General features: G+C 50.5%; 1 protein-coding gene across 1 annotated transcript in view; it reads right to left on the bottom strand.

Annotated features, from left to right (window-relative positions):
• Tspan16 (tetraspanin 16) overlaps positions 1-12,787 on the bottom strand; it is a 15,044-nt gene extending 2,257 nt beyond the window's left edge. The window contains 7 exon segments of the mRNA XM_050125512.1: positions 1,108-1,240; positions 2,688-2,730; positions 2,733-2,808; positions 5,121-5,192; positions 6,400-6,479; positions 6,482-6,596; positions 12,719-12,787. Of these exon segments, the coding sequence (XP_049981469.1) occupies positions 1,108-1,240; positions 2,688-2,730; positions 2,733-2,808; positions 5,121-5,192; positions 6,400-6,479; positions 6,482-6,596; positions 12,719-12,787 (588 nt within the window).
• Positions 12,788-14,710: the final 1,923 nt, after the last annotated feature.

A 14,710-nucleotide genomic window follows, 5' to 3' on the forward strand; every position in this document is an offset into this window, starting at 1 on the left:
GGAACCCACTGAGCACCAACACCCGCCCCTCCCCCCCCCACCCCACCCCCGAGTGCTGGGACTCAAGGCGTGCACCACCACCACCCGGCCCATCAGAGTTTCTGTTCAAGTGAATCTCAGTGTATCTGGGTGTGAGCTTAAGCGGTCAATCCAGCCTGGACTGGTTGTGTTTCCTGTGCAGAAAGGTGGACTGTGGCCTCAAGTAAACTTTCAGGTAGACCCCCTATTCATCACCTTATACATGTGCATGGTAGGGTGTGCACAGTCAGATGTCTCGTAGGGCAGGGTGAGGACAGCAGAGCCGAGATCCTTTAACCCAGTCCTGTCCATCCAAACTGGGAGCCGCCAGTGCTGAACCCCTAGCAATCAAACCCCCTTTTCTCTCAGATCCCAGGAAAGGAAGCCCTGAACGCTAACAAGAATGGGACCCTTGATTGTCCTCACTCAGGTGGCCTCAGTCTCTCTCTTTGTGTAGCATGTGGGTCCCTGGTGCCTACAGAAGGTGTCTGATTCTTTGGAACTGGAATGATGGCCAGTTTTATGCCGCCATGTGGGTGCTGGGACTCGAGCCCAGCTCTTAACCACCGAGCCATCTCTCCACCTTAATTCTTCCCTTCGTTATTGTATTGTAAGCCGCGGTCCTGGTGCACATGTCATGACCTACATATGGGAAGTCAGAGGTTAACCTGGGAGAATTGTCTCTCTTCTGAGTGGGTCCCAGGGACCAAACCCAGGTTGTCTCCAGCTTGACGGTAAGCCTGTGTCCACTGAGGCTTCTCGCCAGCCTTCCTCCTTTTTGTTTTTTTAAATTAGGTCTTGCGGTGTAGTCCCACCTGACCCCTCAGACTCAGTGATCCCCAGCCTCAGTCTCTTCCGTGCTGGGGATTAGAGGTGTGAGTCACCCTGACCAGTTACTGTTCCGTCTTTTTCAGTTCATAATCTCGGGTGTTTTGTTACGGTATCAGCAGGCTGCTCTATTAACCCAAAGTGATGGGATCAGAACAAGCTGAGACTTTGTCTCTTCCTCCCCCAGACCCTTGGTCACCGTCCCCACAACTGTGAGCTCCTTGGTCTCTAAGATGATACGCAGTAAAACACTTGAGTTACCCCCTGAGAGTTGACATCCAAGGACACATTATACCCATCACAGTCCAGAGTGTCTGTGGATTTACAACAGCCCCTAGGGTAGGAGTGGCCGGTTGTCTCCTGAAAGGAAGAGCCATCATGACTCCCTGTGAGGCTGTGGAGATAACTCAGTGGTAAGAGTATTTGCTGCACGAGCTTGAGGACTTGAGTTCGAATCCCCAACGTCCGTGTAAAAAGCCAGGCATGCTCCATGTGCCTGTAACCACAGCTGGGAGGCAGAGATGGGGAATCACGGGGGCTTGCGGCTGCCAGTCTAGCTCTGCCTCACGGGAACAATGCAGGGAGCGACGGAGCGGGACTCTTGATGCACTTGTCCTCCACAGGCACACACACGCGTACACACTTGCTCACGCACATTATTTAAAGACTCCCCTTAAAAACAAAACAGCATCAAAGAAGTCAATGTCACCCCAGAGCGGCCAGACTCTTCTCCCAGGGCTCTGGTTAAATGTCCCTGACACCGTTATCATGGGGCAGAATCTGGCCTCATAAGGACCTGTCTAGGTTGCCTCTGTCACCTCCCAATCTGAGCTCAGGCGGGAGTTGAACTCATGACGAGCCTCCTCCTGCCTCAGACTCCCGAGTACTGAGGTTGCAGGTGTGATCCACCGCATCAGTCCTTTTAAATACAATTTTGTTTTGTTTTGTTTTGAGACAGCAGCTCACTGTGTAGCCCTGACTGTATGGAGCTGGTCATGAAGTCCAGGCTGGTCTGAAACAGAGAGAGCTACCTGCCTCTGCCCTCTGCCTTCCAAGTACTGGGATTAAAGACAAGTCCCACTGCATCCAGTTTACATTTTCTTTATTTTTATTTCTCACTTATTATTACTATTGGGGATTTTTTGCTACAGCACAGTGTATAGATCAGAGGACATCAGGAGTCTGTTCTATTCCACCATGCAGGCCCCAGGGCCTGAACTCAGGTCATCAGGGTGCACAGCAAGCCCTTTTCTTACTGAGTCATCTTGCCAGCTTTGTTCCAATCTTTTCAATCCACAGTTGTCTGACTCTGTTTTGTTTTGTTTTGTTTTGTTTTTTTGGTTTTTCGAGACAGGATTTCTCTGTGGTTTTGGAGCCTGTCCTGGAACTAGCTCTTGTAGACCAGGCTGGTCTCGAACTCACAGAGATCCGCCTGCCTCTGCCTCCCAAGTGCTGGGATTAAAGGCGTGCGCCACCACAGCCCGGCCAGTTGTCTGACTCTGGACAAGCAGTGTGGTAATACAGAGAACTAACTAACTAACTAACTAACTAGTTCTAACGGGTTCATTTCTCTCATGGTGACTGCCCACCAAACTTGGCCAGGCACTTGCGACCATCTACTCAGAAGGCCGGACTGGAGAGTAGTAATGAGTTCAAGGCCAGGCTAGCTACGTGAGACTCGTTTTTAAAAAGTTAAAGCGTGCCTGGGGGAATAGTTCAGTAGTTGTTTGTCTAAGGTGTGGGAGGCCCTTGGCTCCATCCTCTTAAACGGTCAGCTTCACATCTCGTCAGTTTCAGCGGCTATAGGGTGCAGTCACCTTCTCCATGGCAATGTTCATTGTGTAGAGAAGTCATTGGACCCATTGTACCAGTAATTCCTCCTCAGGTCAGAGCGGTGTGCTCAAAGGCCACATCCTGAGCCTCCCGGGAGAGACCAGGAGCAGACGCAGCCAGGGTGAGTCGCTGATGGAGAAAGCATCCCATCTCCAGTCCCTCCTTTTTTCTCCCTCTCTCCCTCCCTTCCCCTCTCTCCTTTCCCTTGTTCTTCCTTTTCTTTGAGACAGGGTCTCACGTACCTCAGGCTAGCCTTAGATACACCAAGCACCCAGAGCTGACTATGAACTTCCCACCCTCCTACTTCTACCTCGAGTGCCCGGACTGTTGAGATTTAGTTCATGGAGCTAGAAGTTGGGCTTCCTTGGCTACCTCACTTTCTCTCCTTTTCCTCGTGGTTCTGGGCTTGAACTGACTCATTCAGGCTGCCATGGTACTGGCTGGGGAAGAGCAGAGCAGGAGTCCCCAGGAAGGCACATCTGGTCCACCCGAGTAACCATGGAACCCAAATTAGCTGCTCTTTCCTCCAAGTTTGGCTGCAACTCCATTAAAAACTGATTCCTAGGCAACCACACCTGGTGCTCACTCTGGTTGTCCCAGCACGGAGGAGGAGAAGGGGGGAGAAGGGGGGAGAAGGGGGGAGAAGGGGGAAGAAGGGGGAGGAAGGGGAGGAGGGGGAAGAGGAGGGGGAGGGGAAGGGGAGGAAGGGGAAGAGAAGGGGAAGGGGAAGAAGGGAGGAAGGGGAAGGGGGAGGGGGAGGCACAAGGGTCCAGAGCTCATAGTCAGCCTAGCTACTCAGTGAGTTGGAACCTAGTAGACTGGGTTATATGAGAGAGAGAGAGAGAGAGAGAGAGAGAGAGAGAGAGAGAGAGAGAGAGAGAGAGAGAGATATTAAATATTACTTTAACCAACCAAATTCCTCTTAGAACACATAAAGGACAAATTTAGCTTTTTTATACTATTTTGTTTGTTTACTGACACAGAGTCTCAGTAAATCTCCAACCCTGACTGCACTGGAACTCACTAGGTAGACCAGGCTGGCCTCAAATACTCAGATCCACCTGCCTCGGCCGTCCAAGCGCTGGGATTAAAGGTGTGCGCCACCTTGCCTAGCCTCCAAATTTTGATTTTTAAAATAAAGGTTTTAAAATATTGGGGTTGCTGAGGATGTGGCTGAGTTAGTTAGCACTTGTTGAGCACGCATGAAGCGCCGGGTTCAATCCCAGCACCACAGAATCCGGGCGTGGTGCCACGCACCTTGCTTCCACCAGCAGGGAGGTGGGGACAAAAATGTCAGGAACTCAGGGTCATCCTCAGCCACATGGGGGCCCAAGACCCTGTCTCAAAAAAAAAAAAATCCCTGCCACAGCAATGGCATCTTCAAAGCGATCGGAGTCTGGAGGGTCAACCCTAAGAACTTCCCCTCCCACCAGTGTCCCCAGTCTCCCCACAAAAGGTACCTCCAACTGCACCGGGGTGACCAGTCCTGTGCTTTGTGTCCCTGTGTGTCATCCCATGGCCTCTGCACACAGCCCTCATGTGAGATCCACGTTTTGTGTCATTTGAGGTAAGTTCTCGGCAAGGAGCCCAGGCTGGATGGAGCTCGTCATCCTCCTGCCTCAGCTGCCTGGATTCTGCAGTCACAGGTGTTTGCCATGATTTCTGGCTCCAGAGGCATGCTCGTGTGTGTGTGTGTGTGTGTGTGTGTGTGTGTGTGTGTGTGTGTGTGTGTTTGCCCGCATTCATCTGGAGGACAGAGGCTAACCCCAAGTGTCATCCACCTTGTGTTTTCTGTTTTGTTTTGGTTATGTTTGCTTTATCTTTACGTGTGTGAGTGTGCATGTGTGTATGGAGGCCAGAGAGCATCTTAAAGGCATCCGTCCTCATCTTCCACCATCTGAGTCCTGGGATGAAACAGGGTCTCTCACCGGGATTCTACTGTCTTGGTCTCCCCGCGGCGGAGACACAGACTACACCGCCATGCCTGGTTCACAGGGTGCTGGGGATGCTGACTGGCCGTCTATGAGCTGAGCTCCAGCCCTTCTCCAGGCCTTTAGCTGGATGTCCTACTCTGTGACTGGTCCAGTGACCCTCATTTCCTTTCCCCATGAGCACATCCCACCATCACCTCCCAGAGTACATGACTTTTTAAAGCCCCTCCCTGAGGATTCTAGACAGGGCCTTCCGGCTAAGACTCTCCATCCCCCTAATCTTTGGGCATCTTACAAATGTACCTGCCTTGCCTGTTACTGCATGTCTCCCTGCAGAAGACAAGAGGGATAGTGACAAATTCCTGGTGTCCTCAGCTTTCCCTTCCCCACCCCACTGTCCCCCCCCATCTCTGGGTTCCTGGGTGTTAAGGCATGGAGTGGGGTCACCTTTGGGGACCAGAATTATGATGGCGTCTGTCTCTTTCTGCAACTTAGAAATTCTGTACTTACAATTGGGAAGACTACAAGCAGCACGGATGCCATCATGACTTCCAGAATGACAATAACCAGGAACAGGAAACACTGGAGGACACAGAGAGGGACAGGGCGGGGCTGGGAGCCTGCTTGGCAGATCCCACAAACCTGGTGCTGAGGAGGGAAGAGGTTTGGTCCTCTGTCCCACCCCCATTCTACTGGGTTCCAGTTTGAAAAAACTCAGACGTGGGTGGAGGTGGGAGGTTTCCAAGGTGCAGAAAGATCCAGGTACAGGCTGGCCTGGGGTGCTTGAGGGAGCTGCAAGGTGGGAGCCTTCTCTTGAGAGGTTTGAGGGAAGACTCGGAACAGGGGCATATGGAAGGGAGGACTCGGAACAGGGGCATATGGAGGGGAGAACTCGAAACAGGTGCATATGGAGGACAAGGTTGATGAAGAAAAGAGGACTATGGGAGAGCTCTGGCATTCCTGGCCCGCCTTACTGGTATCAAAATCAAACACAGAAGCCAGGAACCTGTACTTGAAAAGTGGAAGAGAATGAGAGTCATTCTCTGCCTCTTAGCCAGAGAAGATCAGCCTGACTAAATGAGACCCTGGCTCAAAGGGGGGGGGGGGGAGAAGCCAGGTATGAACCAGGTATGGTAGCTAACACCTTTATTCTTACTACCCCAGAGGTGGACACAGGAGGATCTTTGAGTTTTAGGTGTTCTTGGGCTACTTATTGAGACCCTGTTCCCAAAACCAACCAAACAAACAAACAAATACAAAGCCGGGTGGTAGTAATGCACACCTTTAATCCCAGCATTCAGGAGGCAGAGGCAGGTAGATCTCTGTGAGTCTGAGGCCAGCCTGGTCTGCAAATTCAGTTCCAGGACAGCCAGAGCTGATATACAGAGACACCCTGTCTTGAAAAACAAAGAAAATAGAATATCAACTAAATCAGGGGCTGTGGAGGGAGAGCATGGGAAGCCTGCAGTGAGGACGGACACACGGCAGGGCCGCGTGGTGTCCAGGTACAGACTACTTACAGTCAGAGTCTGCAGTGAGGGTGGACACACAGCAGGGCCGCGTGGTGTCCAGGTACAGACTACTTACAGTCAGAGTCTGCAGTGAGGGTGGACACACGGCAGGGCCGCGTGGTGTCCAGGTACAGACTACTTACAGTCAGAGTCTGCAGTGAGGATGGACACACAGCAGGGCCGCGTGGTGTCCAGGTACAGACTACTTACAGTCAGGAGCCTGCAGTGAGGATGGACACACGGCAGGGCTGTGCGGTGCCCAGGTACGGACTACTTACAGTCAGGAGCCTGCCTCTGCTTTCTGCGGTCACTCCATACCACCCAGCGAGGCTGAGCACTAAGGTGATGCATCCATTCCCAGGCTCACATAACCAGAGAGACAGAGGTAGGCAGAGGGCATCCCGAGGACCTTCGTCAGTGCAACCTTTTGCTACATGACCCCAAGAGCCAGGCCAACGAGGACCGTGCCAGACACCTTGAGAACAGACACCAAAGCAGAAGGAGGTTGGGTGGTAAAATTGGGAGTCTTCCTGGGTGGGGCCAGAGGAAAGCAGAGGCTAATAAAACCAACAAAAAATGTTAAACAGGGAAATATCCAGAGCTGGTGGTGATGTGGAAACATTCTCATAGCTTTAAAACAAAAAAACAAAACAGAAAACAGCTGGGCAGCCGTGGCACATGCCTTTAATCCCAGCACTCAGGAGACAGAGACAGATGGATCTTTGTGAGTTCGAGGTCAGCCTCGTCTACAGAGTAAGTCATAGGACAGCCAGGAATGTCTTGGAAAACCAAAAGAAAGAAAGAAAACCAGAAAAAGAACATGTTGGGTTGAGGGTGTGGCTCAGCTGGCAGAGTGCTGATGAAGCACACAGAGCCCTGGGTTCCATCGCCAGGACCAAGTGAACAAAGCGTAGCAGTGCACACCTGTGATTTCAGTGCTTGAGATGTGGAGGTTTGAGGACTGGAATTAAGTCATCCTTGGCTACATAGTGGATTAGCATCTGGCCTGGGCTACAAGAAACCCGTCTCATAAGATAGAAAAGAGTGGAAGAAAGGAAGGACACCATGCCATTCATACACAAAACCCTAAAGATTACACGTTTAAAAATAATTTTAGCATGGCGGTGGTGGTGCACACCTTTAATCCCAGCACTCAGGAGGCAGAGACCTTAATCCCAGCACTCAGGAGGCAGAGACAGGCGGATCTCTGTTTTTCTTTTGTTTGTTTGTTTTGTTTTGTTTTGTTTCTGTTTTTAGAGGGTTTCACTTGTATCCATCTCTTGTTAATCTGGAATTCAATATAATAATAATAAGGCTGGCCTTGAACTTACGGAGATCCGCCTGCCTCTGCCTCCTAAGTACTGCAATTAAAACCATGTGCCACTGTGGCTGACTTTTTATTTTTACATGTATTTTTATTTTCTATGCATGGATTTTGCTTGTGTATACGCATGTGCACCCTGTGCATGTCTGATTCTCGAGGACGCCAGGAGTGTGCTGGATCCCTGGAAGTGAAGAAGCGATTGGGAGCTGTTGTGTGGGTGCTGGAAGCAAACCCAGGTCCTAAGGAACAGCACCTGAAGCTCTGAGAGGATGCATCCCTCCAGCCCCAGATTTTACTTTTTGAGGTAAAATTCTATTTTAGAAATAACACTTTTAGATTTTTGCCTAATGAAATAGTTGCAACCATCTTTCCGAGCAGCAGCGTGTTTGCTATAGTGACGTTTTGTATATTGTTTTATTCTGTAGTCTACAGTTGCTCATTATGTAGACTAACCTTGCACTTCCTCTCCTGCCATCCCCCCAGACAAGGTTTCTCTGTGTAGCCCTGGCTGTCCTGGAACTCACTCTGTAGAGCAGGCTGGTCTCAAACTCAGAGATCCGCCTGCCTCTGCCTCCCAAGCAAGGAGTACCCCACCATGCTCAGTTAATGTATTTTTACGGGAAGAGGACATGGGGCTGTAAAGATGGCTTAGCAGTTAAGAACATTTGCTGTTCTTATAGAGGACTTGAGTTCAGTTCCCAGCACCCACACTAGACAGTTCACAACTGCCTGTAACTCCAGCTCCAGAGGATCTGTCCCCTCTTCTGACCTCTGCAGGTGCAAGCATGCACACACACACACACACACACACACACACACACATGCACGCACACACTCTCTCACACACACACTGAAGGAAAGAAGTGATGCAGAGGTGGCTAAGTGACTACGAGGGCTTCTCCACAATCATGAGCTCCAGAGTTCAGATTCTAGTGCCTACTTAACAACTGAGGTACCCCTCTGAAAGCCTGGAACCCTACCTCTGAATGGGGTGGAGACAGGGAGCTCACTGGGGTTTTGCTGGCTGCCAGCCAAGCTGAGACACCACCTCCAGGTTCAGGGAGAGATCTGACCTGCTTCAAAGGGCAATGATGGAGGACAGCTGACACTTCCTTCTGCCCCATGCCCCAGTAAACTGAAATAAAAATAAGGAAGATTAGGAAAGCACAGGAGGAAAGTGAAGACGAAAGCGGGAAAGGGAGTGTGACAGAGATGAACAAAATTGAGAAAGAAGAAATGCGCACACACACACATACAAACGCACATACACATACTAACGTGCACACACATACAAAAGCACACACACACAAAGGCACACACACACAAAGGCACACACACAAATGTGCACACACAAACGCACACACACAAATGCGCACACACATACAAACGCGCACACACATACAAACGCGAACACACGGCGGGAGGACATTGTGTTAAAGGTGCAGGACAGGGCTGGGGAGCTGGCTCAGGGGGTCAGAGTGCTTGCTGCACAATCATGAAACCAAGTTCAGATTTCCAGCACCCACATAAAATCCAGGCCCTGCTGCCCGTGTGCATCCTCAGGCCTGGGAGGAGGGGACAGAGACAGGAGGATCGCAGGACCTGCAGACCACCAGCCTAGCTCTAGCTCAGAGAGAGCCCCTGCCTAGAGAGAATAAGGTGGAGAGTGGCAGAGGACACCCCGTGTCCTCCTCAGGCCGCACAAAGGGGACACTCACACACACACATGCCAGCCGATGCAGAAAGATATTTTAAAATTTTGGTTTGTGTCTTGTTTATTATGTTTATTATATGTGCATGAGCACCTGTGGTGGTAAAAGGACAGCTTGCCGGAGTCAAGTTCCTCTTTCACCTGTGGGTCCCAGGGATGGAACGCTGAGGGTCAGGCTGGACGGCAGGTGCGTCTCCCACTAAGACATCTCACTAGACCTGGTGTGTTTGCTCGCTTGTTTCTAGGACAGAGTCTAGTGTAGCCCAGGCTGGCTTCGATCTTCTGCCGGTCCTCCTGTCAGCCTCTCAAGGTCTGCGACTGCAGAAGGCACTGCTGCAGCCAGGAAAGTCAGGAGTTCAAGGTCATCTTCGGCTACACAGTGAGTTCCAGGCCAACCACAGGGCTGCACAGTAAGATTCTGCCTCAGAAACCATACATGAAACAAAAGCAAAAGCAAAGAGCATACTCCGTGTTCCCCTGATAGCCAGGGAAAGGTGCTTCAAGAAAACTTAATAGATCAAAAAAACCGCGAAGGCGGGTACAGTTCGGTGAGCACACGTGCAGCTCAGGGACCGTGTGCTTAGCATGCCTGCAGGCCTGGCTTCATCCTCAGCACACGAACTAACCAGCAAGAAAGACCACCCAGGGCTGCAGAGACCCTCAGCAGTTCTGAGCACACACTGCCCTTCAGAGGACTGAGTTCAGTTCCCAGCACCCACTTGGTAGCTCATGCCGCCTCTAACTCCAGCTCCAGGGCTTAAGAAGCGTAAACAAAAGGTACCATCTTTCCTATCAAAGGGTTAAATAAGAAGACAAATCCCACCTCTGCTGGGGGCGGGAACTGTAAAGAAGCCATTTGGCAGAAAATTTGAATTCCTCTAGGGTCAGCACTTCTGGGAAATCAAAATATATACTCAACTTTCACGTCTCCATAGACACCTTGCTGCTCTGTACCAGACACTCTCCTAAGGATGCAAGGCCTGGCTCTGACCACTGAGAGAGGCATGGTGTTCGGAATCTTAAAAACCAGGCTGTGTCCTAATCAAGGCCTTGCACCCTTCTCCAGGGGTAAAACTTTTGCCTTGCCAAAGAACATTGGATTTGTTATTTTCTTTTTTGTTTGTTTGTTTGCTTGTTTGTTGCAACAAGGTTTCTCTGTGCAGTTCTGGATGTGCTGGAACTTGTTCTGTAGGCCAGGTTGGCCTCGAGCTCAGAGATCCGCCAGTTACTGTCTCTTGGGTGCTGGAAGTAGAGGTGAATGACCCACCTGGCTATATCGTTTTCTTGAGAGTCCAGGTTGATTTTTCTTTTTCATTTTTCTCTTCTTTCTTTCTTCGTCTTCTTTTTTAAACCAGGTCTCACTAGACGGCCTTGACTGCCCTGTAACTTGCTTACATAGAGTTGGGAAGAGGACATTTGATGCCCTTGTGGGAAATGAGCCAGACAAGGCCTGCTGGCTCCTGCACACCTTCAACCCCCAAACTCTGGAGGCAGAAGTAGTTGGATCCTTGGTGAGGAGCCACAGCAAGACTCAGGCCAGCCAGGGCTGGGGAGGTCACACACAGGCCCTGAGGAGGGGGACAGAAACTACTGTTGCTTTGTTGGTTGGGCGTGGCGCCAAGCTGCCTTCTGAAAATGATGTTTCTATCCATAGGTTAATGCTGCCTCTGCTTTGGTCTGTAGGAGGCAAGCGGGGAGTGCAGGGGCTCACGATTGGTCAGGAGCTGAGTATAAGGGAGCACTCAGCTCTAACAGGACATCTGTGTCACTTGTTCTTCAGGAACATCACAGGAGGAAGGGGGGGAGAACAGAGGAGCTGGAGGATGGGGAGGAGGCCCACAAGGGCAGTCTTCTGACATGCTGCTGCTATTGCCCCCGTGAGCCTGGGTCAGCACAGGGGCTGCTGTGTGAAAGGGGCTGATGACATCTCTCCTCAGACGAGAGAGGGTTCAGAGACCCCACCCATCCAGAGGAGCTATGGCCACTCGTACACGGCCTCAGTCAGGGAAATAGCCAAGTGCCGGTGTGCATAGAGGAAACACCAATCAATGCAGGAGGCACCAAGACTTCATGGGAAGAAAAGCATTTTCTTAAGAAGAGAAAAAGGGGGGGGCTGGAGAGCAGGCTCAGCAGCCGAGAGCACTTTCTGCTCTTGCAGAGAACCTGGGTCCAGTTCCCTTCGCCCTCATGGAGGCCACCTGTAAGTTCAGGTCCAGATCCAGGGTCTGAGACACTACGTGATACTCCTCGTACCTCTCCAGGATGGAACACAGGTACACATACTTACACACAGACATGTAATGAAAAGAAAACCAAATCTTCAAAAGACTATATGAGGGGGCTGGAGAGATGGCTCAGAGGTTAAGAGCACTGGCTGTTCTTCCAGAGGTCCCGAGTTCAATTCCCAGCAACCACATGGTGGCTCAGAACCATCTGTAATGAGACCTGGTACCTTCCTTGCCAGCAGTACATTGTATGCTTAATAAATAAATAAATCTTAAAAAAAAAGACTATATGAAGGAAGAAAAAAGGGGAGGGGCTAGAGAGCCAGCTCGGAGGATTACAGCTCTTGCAGAGGACAGGAGTCGTTCCCAGCATTCACGTGAGGATGGTTTATAGCCACCTGTAACTCCAGCTGCAGAGGACGGCTGCACCTAGATACACATACACATGATTAGAACGATAAAGCAAATCTTAAAACAAAAGAACTATCTGTCCAATTTTACTGGGATAATGTGACCAAAAACAACTTGGGGAAGGAAGGGTTTATGTCCACTTACAGCTGACAGTTCATCCCTGACGGAAGCCAAGGCTCTGGAACCCAGAGGCAGGAGCTGAAGCAGATGCCATGACTGGCTGCTCTCTCTGAAGCCTGCTCAGCCTGCTTTCTCACAGTGCCAGGATCACCTGCTCCGGGATGACTCCACCCTCAGTGGGTTGGGCTGGGCCCTCCCAGGTCAGTCACTGACCAAGAAAATACCTCCCCAGACCTCCCCACAGGCCAATTTGAGGAAGGCAATTCTTCAACTGAGGCACCTTCTTCCCAGATGCCCCCAGCTTGTGTCAAACAGACAAAACATCACACTATTCTACTTTTTCAGACTTAGTCATTTTCCTGATGTATAATTGGTTTGTTCTCATTTTGCTTTGGAGACAACATCTCTCGTAGCTCAGGTTGGTGAGGATCTCTGAGCACGTGTGTGCCTCTGTGTCTGGTCTATGTTGTGCTAGGAATAGAACACAGGGCCCCATGCAAGCTCGGCAGGTTCTCTACCCACGTCCCCAGCCTTTCAAACTCCTTTCCATCCCTGATCCAGGCTCCCCAAACTGTGTACATTTGTGCTGATATCCCAAGCTTCAGCTCCCACGGTGCCTCCTACACGATTATTTCCAACTCCTCTCAGTCCTCACCAACCTGCCCTATATCTCCTACCCCCTCCAGCCTTCCTCCGGGAGCACAGATCCAGAAGGCAATTTAGATCAACTTATTTCTGTCTTCCAGGGAGAGGGCTATGAAGGGAAGGCTGCCAAGTCTCCAGGGCCTGGATTGTGACATACTTACAGCCGTAAAGCCATTGAATAAAGACAACAGTTTCTTCAAGAAAGGATATGGCGTGTGTATTTCAGCCATGACGGGCAGACCTGGGTGCTCTGGATACTTAAGTCAGCCTCTTCCGTAAACCTCTGGGCTGCTGAGTCCCACATGTCACCAAGGGACACTCAAGTGACTAGCTCTGTTTCCTGACTGCCTGGTGACTTCCCTGGGATGCTTGGCTCAACCCTCAACCTTCATCACATCACAATAGGAAGCTGGCTGGACTCGGTGGCACCCACCTTCAGTCCCAGCACAAACACCCCACAAGGGTCAGATGCACCTACTCCAGTGGCCCCCAACTGCCTGGAACTCCAGCTCCAAGGGACTGGATGCCCTCTTCTGGCCCCAGTGGGCCCCTGAGTCACATGGCAGACAACTCACATGGGCACACACGCACATACAGAAAAATAAAGATATAAAAAAGCATAACAAGCAGTTGGGAGCTGGGGCGAGATGGACAGCAGGAGAACAGCCCCTCCCCCACGGCCCTCCCTGGCTGTCAAACAGACCACACAGGACCTGGGGGAGATCAGCCTCCTACATGCCACCAAAGACACCAGGGCCACCTGGACTCCCAAGCAAAGTGCTCATCCAGTACTTATCATTTGAATGACTGACATCCACTGCCCCTAAATCCTGGCCCCGTAGGTGCTCGTTAAACCAGGGTGGAATTAATAAGAAAGGGGCTTTGAGGTCATACATCTTGTTTTGTTGGTTTTTAATTTAATGAAAATTTTAGCTTTTAAATATATATATCTGTGTGTGTGAATATACATACATGTATATTTACCTGTATTTTGTGTATGAAAGTTTTGCCTGTGCTCCATGTGTGTGCAGAGCCTATAGAGGCCAGAAGGCCCCTGAGACTGGAGTTATATATGGCTGTGAGCCACACAATGTGGGTGCTGGTCGTCAGGGTTAATGGCAAATACATTTATCCACTGAGTATCTTGTCTGGCTTTTTTATGTATTTTCTGAGGTCCTCAATGTTGCAAGGCAGGCATTCTACTGCCTGAACCCAGGTTAACCTCAAACTAAGTAGGCAGCTGAAAATAATCTTGTACTTTTCTTTCTTTCTTTTTTCTTTTTTCTTTTTTTTTTTTTTTTACTTGCTATGTAGACCAGGCTGGCCTCGAACTCACAGAAACCCACCTGCCTGTGCCTCCTGAGTGCTGTGGTTACAGGCATGCACCCCCACAGCTGGCTTCCTTTGAACCACCTCTGAAGATTTACAGTGCCCTGCTTCCCCCGCGCGGCAGGTGGAGGGATGTGTTTCTCTCTTCCACAAAGAATTCTGAGCCACTGATCGCTGTTGAATCCGCAGGATTTTGAGCTTAAAGGATTTCCTTGAACTGCAAAATTACACTGGCCTGATGGAGCAGCGGCGAGGGTGGAATTCTGAAGCTGTCCCTCGGTGGTCACTAGGGGGCGCTACGCCCATAGAAAACAATTGCCGCTTCTCTGCACCCGCGTCCCTAAGGTGCAGGAGCCTGCTTCCCCACTGGGTAAGGCCCTCCAAACTGTCCCTTCGTGCCAGGTGCGCGGGCAACAGTATCTTCAAACACTGTTTTGTGCCATGTTGCGCTGGCACACGTTGGTTGAGGGCTCCATGTCCCCACTTACTCCGAGTCCTCTCTTCTCTCCTCCCTCCCCATTTTTCTCTTCTCCCTTCTTACCTTCTCTTTAAGACAGATTTCTTGTAGCCCTGGCTGTCCTCAAACTCCATGTAGCCGAGGATAACTTTGAAACTCTGGTTTATTAACTTTGTCTGTCCGTAGTTCTCTGCTGAAAACACGAGGAAGTCTCCTGGGGCCCCGGCTCCAGCTGGGCACAGAGCTGAGACCGCTTTTGGATGCTTCCTTTGTTGCTCTTTTTGTTTTCCTTCTTTCCTCCCCCTCTCCCTCCTTCCCTTCCCTCCTCTATTTATCTCGTAATTAATTAATTAATTAACTTATTTTT

The sequence above is a fragment of the Alexandromys fortis genome, unplaced genomic scaffold (assembly GCF_014885135.2).
Source record: "Alexandromys fortis isolate MF-2015 unplaced genomic scaffold, M_Fortis_MF-2015_v1.1 scaffold_242, whole genome shotgun sequence".
Classification (NCBI taxonomy): domain Eukaryota; kingdom Metazoa; phylum Chordata; class Mammalia; order Rodentia; family Cricetidae; genus Alexandromys; species Alexandromys fortis.